Below are 27,830 nucleotides of genomic sequence, written 5' to 3' on the forward strand. Positions count from 1 at the left end.
GCAAAAGACACAGACACAAATACGCATACACAAAGAAAATAAAATAACAGAAAGAAACCCAGAAGATACTATCTACTACAAATGGGAAACATAGATGAAAAGACGTGAGAGGAGTTTAAGATACAAACTGAACAGGAGAAACAAAGGGGCTTCCCTGGTAGCTCCGCTGGTGAAGAATCTGCATGCGATTCAGGAGATCCCGGATCAATTCCTGGTTTTGTAGGATTCCCTGGAGAAGGGATCAGATACCCACTTGGGCTTCCCTGGTGGAATCCCCTGCAATGGTGACACCTGGGTTCGATCCCTGGGTTGGAAAGATCCCCTGAAGTAGAGCATGGCAACCCACTCCAGTATTCTTGCCTGGAGAATCCCCATGGACACAGGAGCCTGCTGGGCCGCAGTCCATGGGGTTGCAAAGAGTCAGACACAACTGGCAACTAAGCACAGCATGGCACATGAGAAACAAGAGTATTTATGTTATAAAAAATCATGTTAATAATGGATTGTGGATGGGGGAGGGGTGGGAAGGAGATTCAAGAAGGAGGGGACATAGTTATACTTAGGTTTGTTTCCCACTATGGTGTGGCAGAAACCAGCACTACATTGGAAAACAGTTATCCTCCAATTAAAAATAAATGCAAGAAAATCATGGATTATAACACTGAATTTTAAAAAAGCACGAGTCTGCAGTGAAACACAAAAATATTTTTAATTCTATGTTAGGAGTAGGGATTGTCTTTTCCACAGCACAAAGCTGGCAATACCACAGATATGATAATTGACACACATCAGGGATCAATAAAGGGTGGTAAAATTTTTACAGAAAGAGCACCATAGAATACAATATTGATACACCCTCAAAATACCACTAATCAAATTGCTCATTACACACACAAAAGCCTGTCTTTTCAAGAACAGATCTTATAAGCCTCTGCATAACAGTGTTCAATGCTGAAATAATAATAGTGGGGACAGGTAAAGTGGACACTCTTAGCCTCCAAACAGGCTGGGAAGTACACAGAATGCACTAGATGGTGTTCTTCGCAAAAAGGGTTCACCGGAATTTAATCATGAGGCAATGATCAGACAGCTGCAAAATGGAGACCTTTCAGTAGACAACTGACCTGTCCTCTGCAAAGAAGTCAATGTCACGACCGTCAAAGACAACTACAAGAAGGTGAGGAGATGTTTGAGGTTCCGAAGGACTAAAGAGATAAAGCAACACGATCTTTTTAGTCCTTTGGGACCTAAAACTTCTCTTCTCCTTTTTGTTGTCTTTTTGGTGCAAACATCGACCGTTTGAAGAAAGACAGGCCAGTTGTCTAGTTCAAAGGTCTAAATTCTGCAGCTATCTGATATCTACCTCAATATTAAACACAGGATAAACACTTTCAGCAAGAACAATGCGCAGTAAATGCTGTCTGCTTTGAGCACAGTCCATCTGGTGGCAAAGAATGACCGGGTTGATATGCTGTCTTCTTCCAACTGTTCCCATGCTGGTGTGTGGAGGACGACTATTTAGAGGAGCAGTATTAAGGTCTTTCCAAACTGTGTGTCCATCAAAGCACTGATCACCTTACTGAGGATTACATTCACAGGCTGATGACTGGGATTACTTGCATCAATTCTGTCCCTTGGAGTGTGGACAGTGGTTGTTGGTTGGGATGTTCATTCTCAGGAAAGGATTCCCTCCAGTGTTGCTGAGGTTGAAATCGAGTTGCTGTTGTAGATTCTTTTTCATCAAATGGAAAAGGTAATTTTATAGTGTGGTTTCTCAAATCGACAATATCTTTTTTTAGTTCCTAAAGTAATTGATATCTGTGAAAGAGAGAGAGAGAAGAAACGTGAGTCTTCGTTAGGCCCTGCTGAGCCTGAAGGGATGGCCACATGGTGACTGGGGCCAGGGGCAGACAGAGCTCCTGTTGACAGGACGAGCTGAAGGAAGAGCCACAGGCTGGCTGGAGAGGAAAGTGAGATCCATGATTGAGAAGGAATACCTCCTTAAACTTTCATCTAGCCTGTGGTGCAGCATCTAAGGAACCCTGTCCTCACCCCACCTGTGCTTGGTGATATCTCAGCTCAGAGCTGCTTCAGAGTCTTAACTGGATCCCCACCACTCAATCCTCAACAGTCATTGGACTCTTGAATCCCCTTCATCTGTATGCTTTCCCACACGTTCGGGGATGGACGTGCTGAGCATCCCTCATACACAGTTAGAAACAGACAGCTATGGGAGCAGAGGATCCTCAACTGAGAAAGACACCCTCTTCCACCTCTTCATCCCTGCCTTCTCAGGAGAAGCAGGGTCCTGGAGAGTCCTGGATGTGAGCACCAATAGGGACCTCAGAATGTATCCAAGTCTACTTCCATAATTTACAGAGGAGAGCTATGTTTTCAAGGGTCTAAGGACTATCCAAAACCACATGACTTGTTACTGACAGCTCAAGCCACAGGCCCTTCCTATATATTTACGGGAAGGGAGAGGAGGAGAGGAAAGCTCCAATCTGGAGGAGTCAACAGTTAACAGAGGCTGTTTGGTCATCCTCCTGAACAGGAATAAGGCGTTCCAGGGAAATCCTGCTCCAAAGAGACTGAGGGATGAATGGAAAGAGGGGAAACTCAAAATAAAATTCACAAAACGAGAGCAGGGAGTGTAACTTTGTGTCAAGCCATTTGCATCCCATGGACACCAAAATGTTATGAAGGTTATTTCATGCTGAATCTGCCTTAAACATTTCTAGGAATATTGTTGACATCTAAACAAATAAAACTCTGAAGTGAAAGAGCATTCAGTTTAGTTACACTAAAATCTCATCACCTTTTTCTCAAACTCTTCTCAAAGTAAGATTCTCTACTAGTATTTTAAACTACTGTATAGAAAAAAATCCACAAGAACATTTACTTCTGCTTTCTTGACTAGGCCAAAGTCTTTGACTGTGTGGATCACAACAAACTATGGAAAATTTTTTAAGAGATGCAAATACCAGACCACCTTACCCGCCTCATGAAAAACCTGTATGCAGATCAAGAAGTAGCATTAGAACCGGACATGGAACACGGACTGGTTCCAAATTGAGAAAGGAGTATGTCAAGGCTTTATATTGTCACCTTGATTCTTTAACTTTTATCCACAGTACATGATGTGAAATGCTCGGCTGGATAAAGCACAGCTGGAATCAAGATTGCCAAGAGAAATATCAATAATCTGAGATATGTAGATGACACCACCCTTATAGCAGAAAGTGAAGAGGAACTAATGAGCCTCTTGATGAAAGTGAAGGAAGATGGAAAAGGGTGGCTTAAAACTATGCATTCAAAAGAACGAAGATCACGGCATCCAGTCCCATCACTTCATGGGAAATAGATGGGGAAACAGTGGCTGACTTTATTTTTCTGGGCTCCAAAATCACTGCAGATGGTGACAGCAGCCATGAAATTAAAAGACGCTTACTCCTTGGAAGAAAAGTTATGATAAACTGAGACAGCATATTAAAAAGCAGAGATGTCACTTGCCAACAAAGGTCCATCTAGTCAAAGTTAAGGTTTTTTCAATAGTCATGTATGGATGTGAGAGTTGGACCATAAAGAAAGCTGAGTGCCCAAGAATTGATGCTTTTGGACTGTGGGATTGGAGAAGACTCTTGAGTCCTTTGGGATGCAAGGAGATCCAACCAGTCCGTCCAAAAGGAAATCAGTCCTGAATTTTCATTGGAAGGATTGATGCTGAAGCTGAAACTCCAATACTTTGGCCACCTGAAGAACTGACTCCTTAGAAAAGACCCTGATGCTGGGAAAGATTGAGGGCAAGAGGAGAAGGGGACAAAAGAGGATGAGATGGTTGGATGGCATCACCGACTTGATGGACATGAATGAGAGCAAGCTCTGGGAGTTGGTGATGAACAGAGAAGCCTGGCGTGCGACCATGGGGTCGCAAAGATTTGGACACAACCGAGCAACTTAACTGAACTGATAGAAGGGTATGTAAAAGGAAAAATATGGCAGGATAAGGCCTAACATTCATTATGGGGTTTTGGCATAAAGACTATATTCGATGAAAAAAATTTTGTTGCATCTGCTGTTCTGAGCCAGTTAGTAGGCTGTGAACATGTTTAGTGAATAGCTAACTGCAAGTTGCATGTTAACAGTAGAAAAGGAAATACTCAATTTTATTCTGGTGGCAAGGGGAGGGTCGATTATATACGTTAGGGTCTATGTAATTTTGTTTGTTTGTTTTATTGTATCTTGTACTATGAAAATTGTGAGACACTGAATCCAGAGGGATTATGTATCAAACTTAGCTATCTATGTCTCTTTTTTCTTCTCTTTCCTCTTCGCCAGGCTGTACAAAATATTTCTGTTGAGAGAAGAATGCAAATTCCCTTACTTGTTGATATTCAGCTTTTTTAGGAAGCAGCCACTCATAGGCCACGCCATATTGGTTACTTATATCCTATCAGATCCACAGTCCTTCTAATCATTGATGCATATTAGCAGAGCTTTGAAAGATACTGATATCCAAACCTCATCCCCAGAACTTTAAAATCAGAATTTCCTTGGATTGGGATAAGGCATGCATGTCACCTCAAAACTCAACCCGTGTTCATTTTACAGTAGCACCATTTAGAACTACTCACCAGGCCTGCACTATTTCACATCTCTCTTTTTATTTTCTCCTTCTAGTCCAATATGGACTTCTCTCCACTGGCCCTAAAGATCTTTTGGTCTTTCTCTGTTATTCTCCTATGAATAATTGGCCTTCTCAATTGGATTGTCTGAGGCAATGATTATCTTGTATTCTTGTGTATCTCCCTGGGTCTTCATAAATGTGGCCCAAAGTTAATTCAGTCCAATGCTGTCCTACATGCCCTGGCCTCAGATTTCAACTCAGTTCATTTTTCTGGGCTTTTACTAATATGGAGAAGGAATAATGTGAGTAAAACTGGAGAGGTCTGAGTGCCTGTCCATCTCATGCTCTCTGTATTTTGAAATCCTGGCTTCTGTATCTCCTTTTCCCCAATGTCCCTTTAGGGAGCCATTTACTGTCCTCCACCTAATGCCAGCTCCAGTGAGTTCCTGGAAGCCCCCTGCACATTAGCAAAGTTCTGCCTATCAGAGGCTGAGGGGAATCATGACTCGGGCCAGTCCAGACTCCCACCTATGGCCCAGGTTCTTATTTTATTTTAGTAATCAAGGCTTTTTCCTTCAGTCTGGGATTTCTTATTCGGGTGGATAAGCTGAGGGGTAAGGGCTGTCCTAGGTTCATTTCTCCAGAAGCCAACTCACGTGCCAGTGATTCCTTAAGACGTGATCCTGAAAGAAAGAGGCAGTGGACTTGGAGGCAGGGGCAGGGAAAGTAAGGGGAAGAAGCCAAGAATGTGTGTGATTTAAGGCCAATGTTTTCAGTGGCCTAAATACTGCTATTCTAATGAGGAGGACCATGGATCTGGGCTTCCTGTGGCTAATAGGAAAGGTCAGAGGGCATATGAGGACGGTAGCAGTGGGAAAACATAGTGGTCAGAGTCTAAACAGGAGACTGAGACAGAGGGCACTGCAGGTTGGCCGCCCCCACGGAAAAGAGAGGAAAGACCACGCAGAGGCAGTGTCAGCTGCTGAGTGAGCACATGAGGAAGAGAAACGTTAGTGGGGGATTCAGCCACAGCAGACAAAGAGCACAAGGAAGGAGCTCACGGGGTTACCTCCAGACCCTAAGCCTGAAGGCCAGGGAATCTGCACGCTAGTCTCCACTTGCCAAACAGCAGTTTCCTTCTGATAATCTTCTGTTTCAGGACACTTAAGCCTTTAATCTTGTTACAGACTGGACGCTCATGTGTGCTTGCTGTGGAGCCCTCACCTTCCAGCTTGGGAGGGTTCTTCACTCTGATGGAAGCATCCGGCTCTGAAGATAAAACCACAGCCAACAGGATCCATTGTTATTCATGATTTACAAAGACTCACTCCTTCACTCAAGAAGGACATCAGGTACAGAAAGTGTCCAGGAACAAGAAAGGCCATCTGAAAGCCCATGGGTAGGTGAAGACAATGGAGATATTTTTCTATTTTCTTTTTTACTGGTCTTCCTTGTACTTCCCAGTATTGTTAAGTGTGCCACAGGGCAAACATGTTTCCAAATGCCATAAATGAGCAAGAAAAATAAAATGGATGACAACAAAAATTTCCTAGGTAGAAAAGACAAAGGCAAGAAACTCCTACTGGACGCAGTTTGTACTGTTGGGAGAGAAGAGATGAAGCAAAGTCAAAGCTGAAGGAAAACCTCATGAGAGAAAAGAAACGGGGAAGTCTAAATTAGAAAACTTTTAAATGTGCATCAATATGCACTTCATATGTATGTAAACAGGCTACTTATGATATTTATACATACTTTAAATAAGGCATAGACAATATGATAAAAATGGAAGAAACCTCACAAGTGAGTGTGTTCATGATGGAATAAATGAATGAAGGATTTGAGCTATTGAATGGATCATTCTATTGGCTTCCTGATGAGTTGAATTTGGACAAGAAAATAGAAAAAGAAGAAGAATGAGCAAGAAGCTCGTTTGGTGACAGTAACTAGGAGATAAGGGTTGGGGGCCGGGGAGAGTCACAGTGTGACGGGGTGTGAACGTAAAGGGCATTAAAACTACCCTTTGCTGCAAAATCTGCTGTGAGGCCTGGATTTATGTTCAGGTCTCCATGGAAGGTGAGCAGGAAACAGAGTCACTGAGCCAGTGGAGTTCAGTCTTGGCTGAGAGTGTGGGAGGCCAAGCACAAGAAAAGGAGAGACAAGAGGGAAGAGAAGACAATAAACACAAGACCTGGTGGCTCTTGTCCCGCTCCGCATCCCTGCCCTCCCTGAGCACTTTCCATGAGACTCTCCACGCTGCCACAGGGGCTCCTTCTCATCTCAGCGCCACCTGAGGACCTGGGTCACTCCTCATCCTCAGATGAGGCCACAGCCTGAGGGAAGAGCACCAGGCTCCAGTGGAGGATGTGGAGAGCAAAGGAGGGAAGGCTGAACACGTCCCAGGTGAAATGGATGTGAGGGTCTGAAAGCTCTTTTAAGGAAATTTGAGCAGAGGTGGACTCGGAGGAGATGAAAACTAGGAGACGGACATGGAGATGAGTGGAGAGAATGAATTAAACGGGGGGTCATGAAAGAGCCTGACGGGTGCACTTCAAGAATGAGGGTAGCGCGTTCTTTTAAAATGAGGGGAAACTGAGGAAAGGAAACTGGATGTGAAAAGCAAACATGGGACTGAGTTGCAGGGCCAGTGTTGACGTTCCTATTGAATGTTGCTGATACCCGCTAACTGAGAGCACCCAACGGGAGTAAATTGCCTTGATGACAGACGGTGAAAGGAGAGGAAAATACTGGCCAAGCTACTTTCTGAGGAAGCAGGAGAAGATGGGGTCCGGAGAAAGTGGAGATTGTAGAGCTTATGCTGCCGTAGAGGAAACAACCATTGTGCAATCATTTGGTAAGTGTTAAAGAACCAGAAAGACACAATGCTTAGATATTATATATTCATAGTGGGGATCAAACAAATTTTAGCGAATCAGATGCCCTGGACATTATATTGTTTAAGATTCCCACCAATATGCAAAGGAGACAGAATTTTTCAAGAGTTCAGATGAGGCACGAGAGAGGCAAATACCTAGGAAGATAAATAACTCAGCTCAGGTAAACAGGCAGGAATTTGCAGAACCAGGGCCTGAGGCTGAGCTGTCCTAAGTCCCAGGCTCTTGATCACCTCACTTGTCAGAGTGTCATAGGTTTCAACTGGGCTGACCGCGGGTGTGGGAAAGGCACTCTGCCTCCTCCACCCACAGCTTTGTGATGACCAGCACATGGACCAGAGCTTTCTAATCCCCTTTTCTTTCTTACCTAGAAAGAGTGGTCCTTGGTTTCCAGAATCAGGGTTGGAGGTAAAGCCCCAGTTGGTGGAGGAAAGACCCAGCATGGCTTTGCTGTCACCACAGTCGAAATGCTGGTCCAGCTGCCACTGCAGACAATCAGTCACGTGGGTGCTTTTCTGAAGCTGTGCCTGAGAAGTTGGCACCTCTGACCCTGGGAAACTCACAGGTGCCTGGTGACAGTCCTCCCAGGTGTCACCTGAAAGTAAACAGGGCTCAGTGGGACTAATGGAAGCTTTTTCTTGTTAAGCTCTCCCAGACACCCATTTCTGCTGTCCTAGCCCCAAGAGTGAAACCAACCGATAACCCAGACAGCAAAGGCAGAGATCATTGTGAAGATGTCATATTTATGGCTGTGACTGGGGCGCTGAGAAGGCAGGTGCTGGGCTGCAATTTCTTGAAATGAGAGATCACCCACTTGAGTCTAGAGGGTTTGGGTGACACAGGAGGTCAAGCCTCTTATTCTGTTCTTAGCCTTAGTCTTGTAGCCTAGAGAGAAGGTCCTCGACAAGCCTCTAGGCACGGGGGGGAAAGAGTTGTTGATATCTACCCACAGGAATAAAAGAACAGGGAGAGGTATATGGCCTGAAGGCTTCAGGTACCACCAGAATTTGAGCTGAGAAAATACAGTCCATTCCAGACCCTTCTGAACTTCCTTGCTTGAAATTTTGCCTACCCTTCCGCTCACCCGTACATGTATATATAGAATAAAATCTATCCCCACGTGGGGCAGAGTGGGGATGGATGGTATAGCAGCTAGAACTAGTGGAGGAGAGGGCTGAGACCCCGTTGGAAACACCTTTGTGTCTCTTTAGAGAGATAATGTATGTACACTCCTTCAATACGCGTCCCTCCACTGGTGCTTGGACAGTGCTCCTAATGAAATCTGCTCATATGTCTCCTGTGAAATGAGTACATATCCTCGGAACGTGGGCTAACCAAAGACATGAAGTACCCTCCTCTGGTCCAGGCCAGGCTCATGTGAGGTCACAGCCGCCAGGGCCTGCTCTCCTCTCACCTCCCTCTTGTGCAACCGCACCCTCACAAGGTTTGTTTCTTTAACTGTCTCTCATGTATCTGTCATCTCTTCGTCTTCCAGAGAGCATCTGTGTCTGACTCTCATCAAAGATTCATCCAACCTCCTTCTAACTGCTTTCTCTGATTCAGTCCTCTCCACACTCTCAAAGGTCACCTGTCTTATCACCCCAATCCTGTTTCATCACATGCTCCTCAGTTTATGGAAATTCATCCTCCCTTCCCTGCTACACAAATCTACCTCCTCACTCGCCTTTCCAGTGCTCCTGTCTCTAGTCCCTCTTTCTTCTGCAATGTCACTTCCCACAGCTCCCTCTGCAAATCCTCCTAGGACTCAGGCTGGCCCCTTTCTGACCCCAGCCCTGTACCAGGAGCCTCTGTGAGCTTCCACGGCTTTTGCCAAAAGCACTTCTCTCAGTCTGGTGTACCCTTCATATTTCCACCAAGCGAAGTTCATTAATCGTTAATCATCATATTTTAGGACACTTAATCAGATTTGATGATAATTCATATTGGGCTGAAGGGTAAATCCTTGTACAATATTTGGTGGTTGAAAGAACTGTCAAAACTATGTATCCCCTTATTCTCCAATGTTATTTTGAATCAATGTCTAGGATTGTTTTTAATTATCATTGTGTAATTTCATCATCTAATTTTGTCTTTTCTTGAGAATGGGTTTTATTAAACCTATGCTTTGAATATTCTTTGCAGTGACAGAATATAAAATAACCAAACATTGTATCAAACATCAACAATACTGCCCAATATTGTTAGTAGGGGGAAAAGCCTCCAATGGAAGATCAAGTTGTAATTTAAAAATCAGGTGTTTGTTTTGTTTCTGCAGGGTTTCTCCTTGTACAGAGAGGATGGGGTAGACCTGACTACCTGTACCCACATGGCTGCATAACAGCTATCCACACTGTCCTCAGGTTATCATGAGAATCAGGACACAGGATGGATCCCTGTAGAGTTTAGATATTCTATTCATTCATCTCAATCCATCTGTGGGGATTTGGCCTTTCCTGGCCCACTGTGAACAATGGACTCCCACGACTGGGCCAAATCACACACTCAAACCATCTCAGAAACATATCTGAGACACATGGCTGAGCCTCACTCATCCTCTTCACAGGAACCCACACCCGGCTGTCAGTGTTTCTGAGAAAGAGCTCCACAGTTTTAATGGTTTCAGCACAGCCAAATTCAAGGTCTACCTGGACCTGTCGTGATAGCAGGTGACCTGAGGGCAGGAGATGGGGAGAGGCGTGAACTCTCACCCTGGCTGATTCTCCAGAGAGAGCCCCGTGGAGCTGTGGCTCCACCTGGAGGGGCTGGAGGAGCCGCTGGCTCTGCTCTCGGGACAGAGTGCATAGAGGCATCTGGAGCTGGCAGATCTGAGTGAGGGACCACAGGGGTTCTCCGCAGCCCTCTGGCAACTTTCTGCTGAAGATTAAGATAGTTGCAAAACATTTGGTTCAGGGCAAAGAGGAAAAGGTGGGCAACGTCTTCTCTCAGTCACTAATGCTCTGACTGCTGAGAGGAGAGGCCACAGCATGAGCCAGGGAGTCAGGCCCAGGAGAGGTCAATGTCCCACCTGCTGGTGGCCAGGAGTCTGGGGCAAGTGAAGGGACACGCTGAGCCTCAGTGCCCTGGGCTCCACTGTGAGACACCACACTACCTGAGAGGGCGTCTGGAGGGCTGAAGGGCTTACGGTGCACTTGGAGCTCGCCTAGGAAGGAGCACGGCACACAAACAGGTGTTGCCTTCCAGGTTTTTCAGTTACTGTGATTCTGAGAAACCCTTTGCTTCTCTGATCCTCAGGGAAGAATAGGAAATAAGAAAGAAACTGCTTCCAGTGTGAAAAGGCACCAGCTGACTGACGGACAAAATTTATATGCCCGATATCACTTTAAAAGAAGTCAGATACAGTCTGATATATAATGGAATTTCTACTGGTTTAATCAAGATGATCTTATGAATCAAACTCCTAACAATAAAAAGCTTCTGCTAAAGAAAAAGTAAAAAAAAATAGCCCAAAAGGATTTCATACTAGGTTTTAATCTCCACACCCTATGAACTGCCACCCAAGGGGACCTGGCTCATAAAGTAGGTCCATACCACTATCAGATACACAGGTTATCGATAGTTTCCATGAGATTATACCACTGAGATTGCATAAAACACTGAAACTATAACCCATACATAGAAGACTCCTTGTTGCTACACAAAGGATGAGACACAAGGGTGTTTCTAGACGATGGAAAAACAGAGACTGCTATTTGGCTTCATGGAAATTACAGGGCATAGGCAGATTTTACGTTCAGGATCTAGTATCTAAATGCTTCAGAGGGAGGTAGGCAGCCCACGGGCAAGAGGCCGGAGCTGGGGAACAATATAACATGCATTACAAACATGGAGCAGACTGCAATCATGAATGCAACGCCAGAGACCTTGCCAGAAACTACTCAAGAAACAAAATTGGCAAAATTTCACGAATATAAGGATTCTTCTCTTGATAGAAAGAGCTCTGTTACATAAATTCCTGCAGGTGAGACAGTGGTCGCTGAGATTCTGCCCTTATCCCTCCCCTGTCCCTCTCTGGTCTGATTTGATACCACAGGCCTGTGCTGATGAGATGAGGTCAGGTGACAGAGGGCAGCCTGGGGCAGGAAGAATGCAAAGGCTCGTGATGCCTTCTAAAAATTAAAACTGAGAACATAGTTCTAATCAACCTGAGCCTAAGAACCTGTCTGGGAGTACTCACCGTTTACATTGAGAGTCAAGAAAACTTCTCCCCTCTCTGCTGGGAAGGAGGCACTTCTGTAAGGATGACAGGAGCCTGCCAGATGATGGCCAATGGAAGCAGCCAGATAACGTTCATCCAGTGAGTCCAATTGGACTTCATTCTCTTCTACCAGCAGCTGCTCCACGCTGAGATTTGTGGGGTTGGGAGGGCAGATGGTTAAACAAGAGGGGTTAGTCAACCTGCAGCCATAGCTGGTGTTGATGGGAGGGGTAAGGGACAAGTTGCAAAAAACAAATGGGGAGTCCCCTGAAAGGGACGTATAACAATTCACCCCCCAGCCAGAACCCAATGTGGGGCCTGAAGGCACTTGCAAAGGGAAAGGGAGAGCGAGTGAGGGAGAGTGAGCATCAGATGCTCTGAGCACAGAGAAGAAATGAGTTCGAGAGAAAGGAGATGGGCCCCCCAGGACACATAGTCATGTCACACATGTCCTCAGAACATCAAGGTGACTTCAAATACACCATAAATTTTGTTGAATTTTACATGCTTCATCCAAATGAACACCAACTCTGGCAGCATAATGGACTCCTAGAACTCTTGTGTCTGCAAGACCAAGTTTTCTAATATTGCGATGTGACCTGGGTTTTTTTTCCTAGTTAATTTCCTTGCCATGAAATACCTGCCAAGGTCGTAACCCAGAGTGACAGAGGCAGATAAGTACTGCATGCTGGTTTTAATAAAAAGCAGAAAACAGAGGAGTACAAGAAATCCTGTGTCTCATCAGTAGCCCTGCTTCAACTGACTGCAAGTTACTATAACTGAGAGGGACTCATAAAGGGTGAAAACAGACAACCTTGGTACAGGGACAATTTGTGGTTGTCTGAATGGAAGAAACAGGCACGTTCAGCACTTTCTGATTCCCCTGCATGTGAGATAACCAGATGTCACCACTGATGTCAGACCCATGTTTCTCCATACTTACCTAGAAGAGATGATGTCTTGATCTTCCTCGTCAACAAGATCAGCAAGAGTTTCTATGGATAAATTCAGACAAGTCAAGAAACACTTAGTAGATGTCACTGTGTAAATTAAGAATCCAGGGTCCAATACTGCCACAGGGACAACAATATCAGCAGTGAGATGGTAGGCTATTTAAGAAGGATATTCTAGAAGCCTCAAGTTGGGTCTCTCAGATTCTCCTTGGTTTGCTTTCCTGAGCCATCAAGCAAGATCTCCCTGCCCTGGTAGATCCTCACCACAGTATTCTCTTCCAAGTCTGAGTAAAAAGGTAAAGATTCATTTTCCCCACAGAGTCTGGGAAATAGCCCAACTGCATTCTAGTAGAATAGTGTAATACTCAGGCTTTTCTCATCATATGCTGACTGCTTTATCAGAATGATGAGTGGAATGAACAAAACCTCGAATCACATGAATCCTAGTTGTTCCACGGAAACTTCAGTGATTCATCGTGTGGGAAAATGCCAGGCCTCTGCCTTGCTTCATGGAAACATAGAAGCAAGGTGATGGGAGAGGTCTTTGCATCCTGTGGTCCAGATGATTGGTTTGCTAAGAAAGCAATTTAGACGAGACCAACACTGGGGATGACAGCAGTGACACCAGAAAAGCAACAAATAATTAAGGCTGTTAGCACCCCTAGAAAGGCACAGAAATTCCAGGGACACTTTGGGTATGAAAATGGGAGCAATGTAGGCAAGAATAGACATTTCATGGGAATCAGGAAAAAATACAGTCATCTCTGGACACCTGCACTCAAACAAGGGAGTGAGTGTGTCACAGCAGCCTTGCGTCCATGATCGAACTTGGGGCCTGGCCCACAGGCTTCACCTGAATGAAGAAGACAGCACAGCTCCCAGACTCACCTGAGGTCTGTACTTAAAACTCTACCACAGAGTCTGATTCAAATCACCGTCTACAGAGCTTCCAACAGGGAGGACAAATCTCAGCACCCCAGAGGCGAGGAGTACAGAGCGTACAGAGTCTACCTGGGCGTCCAGGTGGAGTTCCATCACAAGAAAATACTCACTGGTTACATCCCGGGCATGAGAGACATCCACGCCCTCAAGTGAGAAGACAGCAGCGCTCCTATAAGGCCAGAAGGAGTCTGAGAGGCTAGGAAGGACCGAGTAAGTCAGAGCGTATTCATGCAGAGAGTCCCGTGGGACACCGTTCTCTCTCAGCTGTGGCAGCTGTCTGCTGAACCTGGTGGGGGAGGGAGGGCAGGCGATTAAGACAAGATGATGAGAAACTGTGCAGTCCTATCTGGTTCTGATGGAATGTTTGCGTGGTGAAGCACGCCGAGGGTCCGATCCATTAGAGAGAAAACTCTGTGTGTGAGACACAGCGAGGTTGACAGGGCAGAAGAAAGGAAGAACAGCAGGTGCTCAGTGCTCCGGCCAAATAACAGGCTGATGAACAGACTGAATTCCCTCTGATGGTGCAGTCCCGCCTCACACACAGGGACACAGAACAGTGGCTTTCACACTTCCATTCACATTGCATTGACACTACTGTGACACACATGCCAGCACGCTAACACAAACAGAAAGCAGATACACATCTCACTCTAAAACCACCCCTGCGGTAAAAACTGATGCAAAAAACCACTCTGACTTAGGTCACCTGGGTCAGCTGACTTGGGTTTTAAACTTGACAAGTAAATAAGAAATCGGAAACAACAGAAGTACCACAGTGAAAGCAGAGAACGCTATGAGAAAGGATAATAGTGGTGGGCAAAACTGATAACACAGTATATTCAGCACTTCCTGTTTTTCCTTGGATCAGAGGTCTGCAGAGGTCATCACTGTGCGAAGAGCCCACAGATATTCAGAATTACCTCGGGGCAACCACCTCTGGTCCTTTCAGGTCATCGAGATCATTCCGGTTTTCTGTAAATAAATTAACAGGAGAGTTATATCAGGCAAATTCCCTTCACAAATGCCCAAACCTGTACCTATCTTCACATGTGGTAACAGGCTATTGAGACAGAAATAATCCAGGAGGCCCTAGAAATAGCCTCATAAGGTGGCACTGGGTTTCCTTCTTGAGCTACTGGACAAATTTCTTTGATATGTCATTCACAGAGTATCCTGGTCCTGGGTCTGTGCAAATAGCTAAATGCATCCTTTTACTCACAGTTCCTGGGGAACAACTAAGCTACATCCTCAGCCTGCTATAATACTCAGGCTTTTTTCATCTGAAATGCTGTTGACTAATGGGGTAAGTGATTACACACTGAGATTAAATTGGAGTGGAATCCACACACCATCAAGTCAAATGAAACTCAAAGCTGAAAACAGTGGCCATTCGTCAGGTTGGGAAGTTCCAGGGCCTGCCTTACCTCAGAGAATCATACCAAAAGATGACGATGTGGCTTATTTCTGGTTTCAGAAGACTTCGAACAAGGTGAGTCAAAGGAAGAGAGAGAGACTATGGGTTGACAGAAGTGAACCAAAGTAGTGGCATCTCCAAAGATATAAACAAGACTGCCAAAAGCCTTGGACAGGGGTAGGAACTCAGGGACATTACCCAGAAATGAACATTCAAGCATTTCATGTGAGATAAGAGGTCCATTCAAAGTGAGGAAGCCTGAAAGGGACCTCCTGTGCCACAACTGCTGAGGGACACGTGAGTCTGGCAGGACCGCCTTGGGTAGAGTGGTTCCCCACAGGGACAACTGTGACTGGGAACTGAGCAAAGTTCGTTCACAGAATGTCTCATTGTAAATGCAGCAGTTAGAGTCTGGTTCAAATCAGGCTTCAGTATGGAAGCACAGGGTCTCTCAAAGGGGGTTAATTCTCCCAGAGTAGACTAACAGATATATTGCAGACTACCTGGGAGACCAGTTGGAATTTCATCCTCTTCAGCATGAGAGCAACCACAGGCTCCGTCCACGGCAGACGCCACATTCTCTTCATCAAATGCAAATTTTCCATCACTGTAAGGCTGGTTGCAGGCAGAACCTTCCTGGAGAGTTGAAGGTACTGAAACACATTCATCTTGGGGTTGCTGGAACACCACCTTCTTTTCATCATCTTGCAAGTTCACGCTGTGTCAGATGGAGAAGGGATGACAGAAGATTAAGAGGATTTGAACCCAAGCCATCTGACTGGTTTTGCTGACAGGCATTGAGAGTGGTCACAGAAAGCAAAAGGGCAGGCCCCTTAAGGAGGGAAGTAACTCCTCCTGGTGTGGAGTGGAGGGTGGCTGACATGGGGTGGGAGACAGCAGGTTCTCTGGGCACTGAGCACCGAACCAGCAGTTGAAGAAGGAGACGGAATTTTCCCTACATGCTAATGTCATGATCCCCAGCACACACAGAGGACTGGGACAGTGGTTCAGACTTTTCTGCACACACTATGTTGACTGGATAGCCTGTGTCCAAGTGAACACAGCTTTTAAGAAGTTAAAGGTTTGTTTGACTTTGGACTCTATTTCATTTAATTGGAGAAAAAAGTGTTGTTGACTAGATATTCTGCTTTCAAGAACTATTTATTCAATATTCTGTTGTAATATGAATATTGTTCTATTTTCTTCCCTTGAAATCCAATATTTACCAACATGCTGATGCCAAACCAGTGCAAGACCCATAGGATCTCACCCTACTTTAACCACTCAGGAGAAAACACATGAATATGGGAACGCCCAGGTTTAGTTATTTCACCTGGGTCAACTCACTAGACATTACTCAAATTGAAGGATTAAAAAATGGAAATGCACAAACATGTGAAGCATAAATAGACAACACTGTTAAAGAGATAACGGCTGTTGAATGAATGGATGACAGAGTTCCATAGAGAACTTTCTCTTTTTCTTTGGGTCTGAGGTCTCCTGCTGTCACCACTGACATTCACAGCCCACAGATCTTCAAATTACCTGGGAAATGTGAGCTCTTGTCCACTCACTTGCCTGTGATAATTTTCATTGTCTAGTAGAAAATTCAGAGACAGAAGGTCATAATAAGCAAATCAGATCTCACGTATATCTACTCAGTAAATACATGTACAACAAGGACATTAAAATTCTCATTGTAAGAACATAATTCTTCAGCAAGGATATTCTAGGACACTTAAGTCTTATGAGAATGAGACTGGAATGCTTCCAGACCTATCGAGGAAATTTGCTGCTTGATGTGGTATCTCTCCCAACATCCTTTATTCTGAGTCTGTATAAGCAGTAAAAATGTATTTTCCACATAGATGCGAGAACATGAGCTGTTATGTTCTAGAATTATTTCTATAGTACTGCTTAATTCCATCAGATTACGTGGTTGTTGATGGTTTAGAGGAATTTATACTTGAGACTAGAGTGATGGGTGAATTGTGAAAGGGTTAGCCGCTCAGTAGTGTCTGTCTCTTTGTGACCATATGGACTACAGCCCACCAGGCTCCTCTGTCCATGGAATTCTCCATACAAGAATACTAGAGTGTGTGCCATTCTCTTCTCCAGAGGATCTTCATGATTCAGGGATTGAACCCGGGTCTCCTGCATTGAGGACAGATTCTTTACCATCTGAGCCACCAGGGAAGCCCAGTGAATTCTATTAACCCTCAAATCAAAAAGAATCTTTGGTGCCACACAGAAACCGTGGCCATTCAAGGCTGGAGGAACTGCCAGAGCCCAGCCTTGCTTCACGGAAACATCCAAGCAAGGCAATGGTACAAGTGTATCTGTCTTGGTGTTCAGATGACATGTTAGCTAAGACCTGCCAACATCGATAAAAGGGGGACTGGGCTGAGAGCAGTCAAACAAAACCTGGAAATCAGCTCTCCTTATAAAGAGGCGAGTCTGTCATCATTTCTGGAGAGGCCAGGAACATTTACAAAAATCAGATCATTGCTGCTAACAACACGCTGGCTCCAAACTAGTTCTGACAGACACCTCCTGTGGATTTGCAGCTGAGGTGGGTGACAGTTGTCACAAGTGATTTGGGTCAAATGCCTGACACTGGAGTCAGGGTGCCAGAGACAAGCCTGGAGCCAAAAAAAGAATGAAAGCTCCCTGACCCACCTGATGTCTGTGTTCCATAACAGACCCTTGTCCCTGGTTTCAACGAAGATGTGTCTATGCAACCTGTCCTCAGAGATGACCTTCCTTGGTGTACAGAGCATGCGAGGACAAATAATACGGGGGTTACCTGAGATACTGGTTGGCATTTCATCTTCTTTAGCATAAGAGCAACCACAGGCTCCATCCAGACCAAGGTCTACTTCCAGTTCATTAAATTTAAGTTTGTCATTACTGTAAGGCTGGTGGCTGTCAGAACTTCCTTGGAGAATTGAAGGCATCAAAACACATTCATCCTTGCATTCTTCAGGCACTTCCTTCTTTTCAACCTCCGGCAGCTCCATGCTGTGCCAGATGGGAAAGGAATGACAGAAAATTAAATGAAGAAGATCTGACTGCAAGCCATTCTGGCTGGTTTTGACAGGAGGCATGGGGCGTGGTCACAGAGGGTAAAAGAGCAGGCCCCTTAAAGAGAGAAGGAACTATCCTCTCTTATATGAAGTGGAGGGTGTCTGTCTGGGGATGGGAGAGGGGGAGAAGCAGGTACCCTACACACCGGCCACAAACCTCTGATGAGGAAGGAGACTCAACCATCCCAGGAGGGTCCTTTCAGGAACAGGAAGCACAAAGGAACTTCCACAACAAGTGCTTCCACTGGGTCCTAAGTCATGTTGAATTGAAGACAAAGTAGGCAAGTGAATAAGGGCTTCCCCAGTGGCTCAGTGGTGAAGAATCTGCCTGCCAATGCAGGACATGCGGCTTCATCCGTGGGCCAGGAAGATCCCTTGGAGAAGGAAATGGCAACCCACTCCAGGATTCTTGATGGGAAAATGCCATGGACAGAGGAGCCTGGTATACTCCAGTCCATGGGGGTCACAAAGATTCAGTGATGATGACTGAGCAACTGAGCATGCATAGTGAAGTGAATACAGATATTAAAGCTTTATAAACTCTCTGAGATCCTCTACCTTCTCTTTAGTAATTGAAAGGCCTCCAAGGCCTCTTTCACTTACTGTTGTCACAGACAACCAATTTTTGGAGGGACAGTTGTCCTGGGGTTTAATTTTTCTAGTTGCTTCTCTACTCATCCCTTTGCTAGTTACCTTCCTTCCAAGGATCTAAAACAACTGTGTAGAAATAGATATTTATGTCACTTGGACTTACTTTGGAAGAGAACAGAGGCTCTCTTTGTGTATAGGAAATCCTAAGGGTGTGCATTCACCTTGGGTCATACATACAAGTAGCCAGAGAGACAGCAGACAATCAAGTCTGGATTGAGTGAAGTAAATTAATACCATGTGCAGTTGTGCTTATACTTACATCTGGCATGTCACGCTCTTGAGTTACTTAGTGTTCTTTTGTGACCCTGTCCATATTTTCCCTACACATTACCAGCTCCTGATAGATAGCCTGAAAACCACAATCACAGAAAACTAACCAATCTAATCACATGGACCACAGCCTTGTCTAACTCAATGAAACTATGAACCATGCTGTGTCGGGTCATGGTGGAGAGTTCTGACAAAATGTGTTCCACTGGAGAAGGGAATGGCAGACCACTTCAGTATTCTTGCCTTGAGAACCCCATGAACAATATGCAAAGGCAAAAAGGACACTAAAAGATGAACTTCCCAGGTGGGTAGGTGCCCAATATGCTCCTGGAGCTCAGTGGAGAAATCACTCCAGAAAGAATGAAGAGCTGAGCCAAAGCAAAAACAACACCCAGCTGTGGATGTGACTGGTGATGGGAAGCAAGGTCTGATGCTATAAAGAACAATATTGCATAGTAACCTGGAATGTTAGGTCCATGTTTCAAGACTCATTGGAAATGGTGAAACAGGAGATGGCAAGAGTGAACGTCAACATTTTAGGAATCAGAGACCTAAAATAGACTGGAATGGTTGAATTTAACTCAGATGATTATTATATATACTACTGTGGGCAAGAATCCCTTAGAAGAAATGGAGTAGCCATCATAGTTAACAAAAGAGTCCGAAATGCAGTACTTGGATGCAAGCTCAAAAACGACAGAATGATCTCTGTTCATTTCCAAGGAAAATGATTCAATATCACGGTAATCCGAGTCTATGCCCCGGCCAATAATGCTCAAGAAGCTGAAGTAGAACGGTTCTGTGAAGACCTACAAGACCTTTTAGAACTAAAACCCATAAAATATGTCCTTATCATTATAGGGGACTGGAATGCAAAAGTAGGAAGTCAAGAAACACCTGGAGTAACAGGCAAATTTGACCTTGGAGTACAGAATGAAGCAGGGCAAAGGCTAATAGAGTTTTCCCAAGAGAACGCACTGGTCATAGCAACACCCTCTTCCAACAACTCAAGTGAAGACTTTACACATGGACATCACCAGATGGTCGACACCAAAATCAGATCAATTATACTCTTTGCATCCAGAATAGGAAAAGTTCTATATAGACAGCAAAATGGCTCAGATCATGAAGCCCTTACTGCCAAATTCAGACTTAAATTGAAGCAAGTAGGGAAAACCACTAGAACATTCAGGTATGACCCAAATCATATCCCTTATGATTATACAGTGGAGGTGAGAAATAGGTTTAAGGGACTAGATCTGATAGAGTGCCTGATGAACTATGGATGGAGGTTCGTGACATTGTACAGGAGACATGGATCAATACTATCCCCAAGAAAAAGAAATGCAAAAGAAGCAAAATGGCTGTCTGAGGAGGTATTACAAATTGCTGTGAAAAGAAGAGAAGCAAAAAGCAAAGGAGAAAAGGAAAGATATACCCATTTGAATGCAGAGTTCCAAAGAACAGCAAGGAGAGATAAGAAAGCCTTCCTCAGCGATCAAAGCAAAGAAATAGAGGAAAACAATAGAATGGGAAAGACTGGAGATCTCTTCAAGAATATGAGAGAAACCAAGGGAATATTTCATGCAAAGATGGGCTCGATAACAGACAGAAATGGTATGGACTTAACAGAAGCAGAAGATATTAAGAAGAGGTGGCAACAATACACAGAGGAACTATACAAAAATGATTTTCACGATCCAGATAACCACGACTGTGTATTCACTCACCTAGAGCCAGACATCCTGGAATGTGAAGTCAACTGGGCCTTAGGAAGCATCACGACAAACAAAACTGGTGGAGGTGATGGGATTCCTGTTGAGCTATTTCAAATCCTAAAAGATAACGCTGTGAAAGTGCTGCACTCAATATGCCAGCAAATTTGGAAAACTCAGCAGTGGCCACAGGACTGGAAAAGGTCATTTTTCATTCCAATCCCAAAGAAAGGCAATGCCAGAGAATGCTCAAACTACTGCACAATTGCGCTCATCTCACACGCTAGTAAAGAAATGCTCAAAATTCTCCTAGCCAGGCTGCAACAATATGTGAACCGTGAACTTCCAGATGTGCAAGCTGGGATTAGAAAAGGCAAAGGAACCAGGGATCAAATTGCCAACATCCGTTGGATCATCAAAAACGGAAGAGAGTTCCAGAAAAACATCTACTTATGCTTTATGGACTATGCCTTTGACTGTGTGCATCACCACAGACTGGAAAAGTTTGAAAGAGATGGGAATACCAGACCACATGACCTGCCTCTTGAGAAATCGGTATGCAGGTCAGGAAGCAACAGTTAGAACTGGACATAAAGCAACAGAGTATTTCCAAATAGGAAAAGGAGTACGTCAAGGCTGTATATCGTCACCCTGTTTATTTAACTTACATGCAGAGTACATCATGAGAAACGCTGGGCTGGATGAAGCACAAGCTGGAATCAAGATTGCCAAGAGAAATATCAATAACCTTGGATATGCAGATGACACCACCCTTACGGCAGAAAGCAAAGAAGAACTGAAGCACCTCTTGATGAACGTGAAAGAGGAGAATGAAAAGGTTGGCTAAAGCTCAACATTCAGAAAACTAAGACCATGGCATCTGGTCCCTTCGTTTCATGGCAAATAGATTGGGAGACAGTGGAACCACTGGCAGACTTCTTTTCGGGGGCTCCAAAATCACTGCAGATGGTGATTGCAGCCATGAAATTAAAAGATGCTTACTCCTTGGAAGAAAAGTTATGACCAACCTAGACAGTATACTTTGCCAACAAAGGTCCATGTTGTCAAGGCTATGGTTTTTTCAGTAGTCATGTATGGATGTGGGAGTTGGACTATAAAGAGATCTGAATGCCAAAGAACTGATACTTTTGAACTGTGGTGTTGGAGAAGACCCTTGAGAGTCCCTTGGACTGCAAGGAGATCCAACCAGTCCATCCCAAAGGCAATCAGTCCTGAATATTCACTGGAAGGACTGATGTTGAGGCTGAAACTCCAATACTTTGGCCATCTGATGCGAACATCTGACTCATTTGAAAAGACCCTGATGCTGTGAAAGAATGAAGGCAGAAGAAGGGGATGAGATGGTTGGATAGTATCACCGACTCAATGGACATGAGTTTGAGTAAACTCTGGGAGTTGGTGATGGACAGGGAGGCCTGGTGTGCTGCAGTCCACGGGGTCACAAACAGTCGGACATGACTGAGTGACTGAGCTGAATGGATAGTGAATTGTTACCTGGGGGTTAGTGTTTCTTGTGCTTGTTCATCGTCTTCATCTTCATAAATTTCTGCAAACAAAATCAAAAATATCCAGTCAGCCTCTGGTCACTTCTCCCACTGCAAACACAGGGACTCATATGGTCACAGAGTCATAAATATTTACGTATGAGTTAATACTGTACGGAAGTTTTAATGTATTGTCTTTAAACAACTGCCCAAGCATGGATTTCTGATCCAACAGGCTGCCTCTTTCTAAACTGGTAGATCATCCTCAGGACACCTTCTGCTTGAAATTGGGCAAACATTTGAACTGTCTTTTCTTCCCTATATCACCTCACATTGTCCACCTTCCATCTCCACTCCCGCAAATGTTTCGTCCATCCTGACACATATTCCGCCAAAGACACAGCCTCTATAAACCTTCTCAGGTCTCACAAGATGCCCTCCTTTCTCTAAGCAGAACAACCACGTCCCACATCCCTCCATCTGGGAACATCCTGGCCCTTCAAGGGGGCTTTTGTGTGTTCTCTGGGAAAGTCTCTCCATGGAAAGTGAGTGCTCCAGTTTAAATCATTTTCCCAGCACCAACTCTATCAAGTACCTAACCAACACGACAAAGTGAACGGTTTTCTTTTTTCTGCAGTATATTTGTAAATATTCCAAAATTTAATCATTATAGCTACCATCAACAGATTATTCGTCCATTTTACAGATGAGAAAACAGTTACTAACATAAGAAAAATCAAGCATTCTCACATAGTTAAACACACAGCACTCAGCCTGGAACCTGGGAACTTCCAAGCTTCGTCTAGGGCTCTATTCACTCTCACAAGCGGCCTCCTGTCACCTCCTCCTTTCTGGGCTTTAATGCTGGCTGGACGTTGCCTCCTGCCCCAGTGGCCATGGTCCATCAGGGAGGAAGCAGACCATTGGGATACAGTGACCTCCACCCTGTGCATTTCTCCTCTGCCCTCTTAGACAATCCTGCTCCTACATAGCACCAAATAGGACATGAAACAGGAAAGCTGATAAACATTCCTAGTGGAGGTGTTGATCTTATCTACTGGGGACCTAGGAGAGGATCAGTGCTATCAGGGTCTGTGGCCCCCTCACCTGGACTGAACTTGCAGGCAAGGCGCTCTGCCAATCGGTATCCCTCAGACAGGCTCTCTCGGAAGCCCTGCCCCTGGTGGTTGTCCAGGTCATTGTGGGTGAGGAGGTCCTTGAGGCGCTGCTTGAGCAGGACAGAGTCATCTTTCCCATCCCGTAGTGTCTGCCGTAACTGGGTCAGCTCTCGTGCCTGACTTCGAATTAGGACATCACACGTCCTAAGTGGAACGTAAGACACAATTGTAAAAGGCAAAGAGTTAGATGAAAGACAGGGATTTCGGTGAGAACATCTCCAAGGAGACCTCGAAACAGAATTCTGGCACATATCTGATGACTGGCTCAGTCACTCAGTCGGGTCCGATTCTTGCGACCCCATGGACTATAGTGCACCAGTCTCCTCTGCCCATCGGGTCATCTTGCCAAGAATACTGGAGTGGGTTGCCATTTCCTACTCCATATCTGATGACTGGCCTATGTCAAAGAGAAAGAAGGTAAACAAAGGTTTCCTCTGTATCAGAAAGTACTCCTGTAAGATTCCGTGACATTACAGTCATCTTGTCTTTCTATGAAGATAACCTAAATGTCTTCCCTGGTGGCTCAGCTGGTAAAGAACCTGACTGACAATTCAGAAAACACAAGAGATGCAGGTTTGATCCCTGAGTCGGGAACATTCCCTGGAGAAGGAAATGGCAACTCATTCCAGTATTCTTGCCTGGAAACTTCATGGACAGGGGAGCCTGGTGGGCTACAGTCCATGGGGTCATAAAGAGTCAGACACTATCGAGTTACACGCATGCATCAGTGGCTTCCTAAATCTGCATCATGAAGATGTCTCTTCGGGTCCTCACTCGGCCATGCTCATTTCAGTAAAAAATCCACAGAGTATTTTCTGTATTTCTAATGTGGCAACACAAAGTACTGTCCAGTGAATGACACACAGCCAGTCAGAGTTTGGACAAGCATAGCTGGTGTGAATTGGAAAGAACATAAGAATGACAGGGTCAAGAAAGCATTTTAGGATGTAGTCAGTCAGGAGGGGGTTGTGATTAAAGGCAAATAAGGTGCCCACCACACAACACTGAATGAGCCAAATGCCACTGGTTCACTTGAACGCAGTGAATCTCATGATGTGATTCAAGTCATTTGTTTATTTAAAAGCAAGGTAAATCACTTCCTGAAGAATAACTGGAGTCCATAATTCACCAATCGGTGTTCTCCGCCTCTTTTATAAGATTGTGCCCTGTGCCTGCCATGAACATTCCTGCCCTTCTTACCTCAGCCTTTCATCCAGCGTTGGCTTCTCTGCCAGCTTCTTTGCTGGCTTCTGCACCTCAAACATCATCTTCTCCCCCAGCACGGATTCAACGATGTCCTTACATGCTTCACACTCTGAGGAAAGAGACACACTGCCTCAGGGAACGCTGACCTTGCTGCTGTGGTCACTGCCTTCAAGGGAACAGGATGGGCCACCTCAGTGGTGGCTGTAACTCCTTCTCCTTTCTCTGTGGAGAGATTTCCACATCTGATTCCCCAGCGACTGAACCGAGGGGATCCCCATTTTAGAGCTGAGGAAAGAGAAGCTCCTAGGCACAGAACCTAACTAGACAAGATGAACTGCCACTTCACAAAGTCAGAATGCACACCCCCTGAGACTGACCCTGAATCCTGGGCCACAAAACCAAGACCTGCAGCCTCTTAGACGAGACACTGAGCAGGGGCCTGGGGTGGCGATTCTGGTGTGGTTGGGAAGGCTCCTAGGACTACAGGACTGCTGGTTCTCTCATGCTGGCATTTCAGTAACAAACAAGGGTCTCAAGGCATAAACCTCACCTGGACACGCTTGTGTGAAATAGAATACATGAAACCATAAGGACCTGAAAGAGAGATGCCCAAACACTGAGAAAGCCTGTGTCATTAGGAACAGTAGAACTATGAACTAAGTGTATTGACACTTAGCCAGGCACGACTGTCAGGGCTTTGTCAGATTCACTCAGTATTCACTACAACTCAAACAATAGTTACTATTACAGCAACAGACAGACAGAGGAGGAAACAGAGGCACAGAAAGGTTCCCAACAGGCATGTGAGCCCAGGAGACCTGGCCCAGAGTCCATGTCTGTCACACTGTGCTGTGGGGACCTCCACGCCAGGGTGCTGGTGAGACATTTCTTCTTCACCAGCCTCACAATTTCTTTCTTAGAGTTTTGCTACTATCATAAGGAGCAGTGTAAATAAAACTTAGTTTCTCCTTTCCCCAAAGCTCATCCTTGCACTTTCTTAAATAGTAGGCTTTACTTCTTACTTGTCTCTGTGTCAGTCATTTTGTATTAACTCCCTCATTGCTTCATTGAAAATGACTGTAGGAAAGTGACACAGACACAAGTGGTCAAGATTCTTCTCATCCCCTTGTTATGCATGTACCCTGGTCATGACTTCTTTCCTTACTCCAGGCCCCTCTTACTGAACAGGCAAAAATGATTCCAACTGCCAGGCTGCCTACGCGTGCAAAGGGCTACTCACACTCTGCCTGGGTTTTTACTGGGGCTGGTTATCTCTCCCACTTAGCATCATCCTCATGTTGGTCACACATCTTATAGCACAGACTCAGGGTTCCCCAGACTACTGGTCAACCTGTATCACTGAAGTTTCACCAGCTCAAGTGGGGAGAGAGGGGAAAGTGAAGATTGTCTGATTTCACCAGAAACACCTTCATTATTGCCACAGAGTGTCAAATGGCTTTCCTGGACTCAGGAAGGAGAACCTGCTCACTCAGAAAGCACGGCTTCCTTCTCACCAGGGAGCCTCTGTCTTGATGGCATCCCAGAGACCACGGTTTCAATGAGAAGCAGACTCATCCTTAAGCTCCTTTAAATCATATTCCCTGCTTCTCACAGTGTCTAACCACACGCTACCCCGGTGTAACTAGCACAGGACTTTGCCAACGGAACCTCAGGGAACCTCAAACTGATGGAGTTCATCAGTCCCAGAGGTTTAGCCAAGAGGCATGCAGCATCAGATACAGAAAAGATTCCAGTCAACACAGCTTAGTTTGCACTCGAGAGACACAGGAACTCCTGTGCCTGCACCAGGATTCACTGTCTGGAATTTTAACTTTAGTCTCACCCTACACATCACTAAAAACTTGGAAAAGTGCCTCCACTCCTTGTGCCTCAGTTTTCCCAGCCTCAGGAAACTGAAGGCAAAAGAGCCACTACTACCTTTCCTGGCTTGTCGTCAGAATGGAATGCAAAACGACAAAGGGAAAAGGAGTCCAATCCTGGAGACTTATAGTTTCTTAGAGGAAAGACAGTGATCATTCATTGCTTGGGTGACCATGACCCCCAAAACATACTGTTTTTCTGCAGCTGGTTGGCCAGGGAGTAAACAGTAGCTTCGGATATGAGGAGTTTCTCTTTGACGTCTCTGAAGTCCTGCTTGTACTTTGCCAGCTCCAACAAAAGCTCCTGGTTGACTTCCGTGACGCTACGTTCTGCCCTCAGATTCGATAAAGAGGGAAGACATACTGCCATGGTGACATTTGGTAGAAGGGGTAGAAGCCAGGGGTGGGGAGGAGACACCCAGTATATGGGGGATTAAAGACAAGCAAAATCACGTCGCTTTAATCAGCACTGAGGGATGACAAAACCTGGAATTCCTGCCTTGCTATTGGGAACAACTAGAGGGTTCTCTACTACAAGAAGAAGTTGAAGATGCTAGAGCTCAGAGCCAAAGGTGCTGTGTGCGGCTCAGACTCAGACAGGAGTGAAGGAGGGGGACAAAGCCTGCTAGGTGACCATCTGGAGTTGCCATAACAGAACTGGTCGGGGGAGGGGTTCATGGAATCTTCGGGGCCCCTGCCTTCCAGGTGCCTAGGCCTTGACCGTTTGTGGCCATCACCACTGATAGCACCCAAGCCCTCAGCAGCCACTCTTAGGTTGTCTACACACGTCCCGATACCACTGACCTATCTCCTTCCAAAAACTATCTAAGCTGAGTTCCCATTGTTCATTCTTCTGTGTATCAAAAGATTCGAGGGAGAAATACTTGGCCAGCAGGTCTTAATGTCTGTCGGGCTGTCATAAAGTCACCTCAGTTCAGTACATTTCAGTCGCTCAGTCATGTCCAACCCTTTGCAACCCCGTGGACTGCAGCACACCAGGCTTCCTATCCATCACCGACTCCTGGAGTCCACTCAAACTCAAGTCCATTGAGACGGTGATGCCATCCAACCATTTCATCCTCTGTCATCCCCTTCTCCTCCTACCTTCAATCTTTCCCAGCATCAGGGTCTTTTCCAGTCAGTCAGTTCTTTCCCTCAGATGGCCAAAGTATTGGAGTTTCAGCCTCAGCATCACTCCTTTCAATGAATATTCAGGATTGATTTCCTTTAGGATGGACTGGTTTGATCTTCTTGTAATCCAAGGGACTCTCAAGAGTCTTCTCCAATACCACATTT

The 27,830-nt window shown here is 45.2% G+C and overlaps 1 protein-coding gene across 1 annotated transcript; it reads right to left on the bottom strand.

The window, feature by feature from the left end:
• Positions 1 to 699: 699 nt before the first annotated feature.
• Positions 700 to 27,553, bottom strand: LOC129540482 (NBPF family member NBPF4-like). Its single transcript, XM_088835651.1, has 14 exons — positions 26,727 to 27,553; positions 24,649 to 24,763; positions 23,378 to 23,592; positions 22,281 to 22,332; positions 17,850 to 18,064; positions 16,589 to 16,640; positions 15,547 to 15,761; positions 14,550 to 14,601; positions 13,740 to 13,915; positions 12,678 to 12,729; positions 11,714 to 11,880; positions 7,886 to 8,113; positions 5,697 to 5,896; positions 700 to 1,818 (listed from the first exon to the last, which is right to left on the bottom strand). The coding sequence occupies exons 1-13, from the start codon at positions 26,902 to 26,904 to the stop codon at positions 5,706 to 5,708; spliced, it is 1,908 nt and encodes a 635-aa protein (XP_088691777.1). The 5' UTR covers positions 26,905 to 27,553; the 3' UTR covers positions 700 to 1,818; positions 5,697 to 5,705.
• Between the last annotated feature and the right edge of the window lie 277 nt (positions 27,554 to 27,830).

Source organism: Moschus berezovskii, chromosome 4, assembly GCF_049115385.1.
Source record: "Moschus berezovskii isolate FMDL1 chromosome 4, NW_MosBer_1.0, whole genome shotgun sequence".
Classification (NCBI taxonomy): Eukaryota; Metazoa; Chordata; class Mammalia; order Artiodactyla; family Moschidae; genus Moschus; species Moschus berezovskii.

What these genes read in the sequence shown, in the direction of transcription:
- LOC129540482 (XM_088835651.1), bottom strand. Translation starts at nt 26,904, where the DNA reads ATGGCAGTATGTCTTCCCTCTTTATCGAATCTGAGGGCAGAACGTAGC. An exon ending in CAAGAAACACTAACCCCCAG is followed by an intron (nt 18,065 to 22,280) that starts GTAACAATTCAC and finishes CATCTGGCACAG; the next exon opens with CATGGAGCTGCCGGAGGTTG. An exon ending in TCATGCCCGGGATGTAACCA is followed by an intron (nt 12,730 to 13,739) that starts GTGAGTATTTTC and finishes ATTTATCCATAG; the next exon opens with AAACTCTTGCTGATCTTGTT.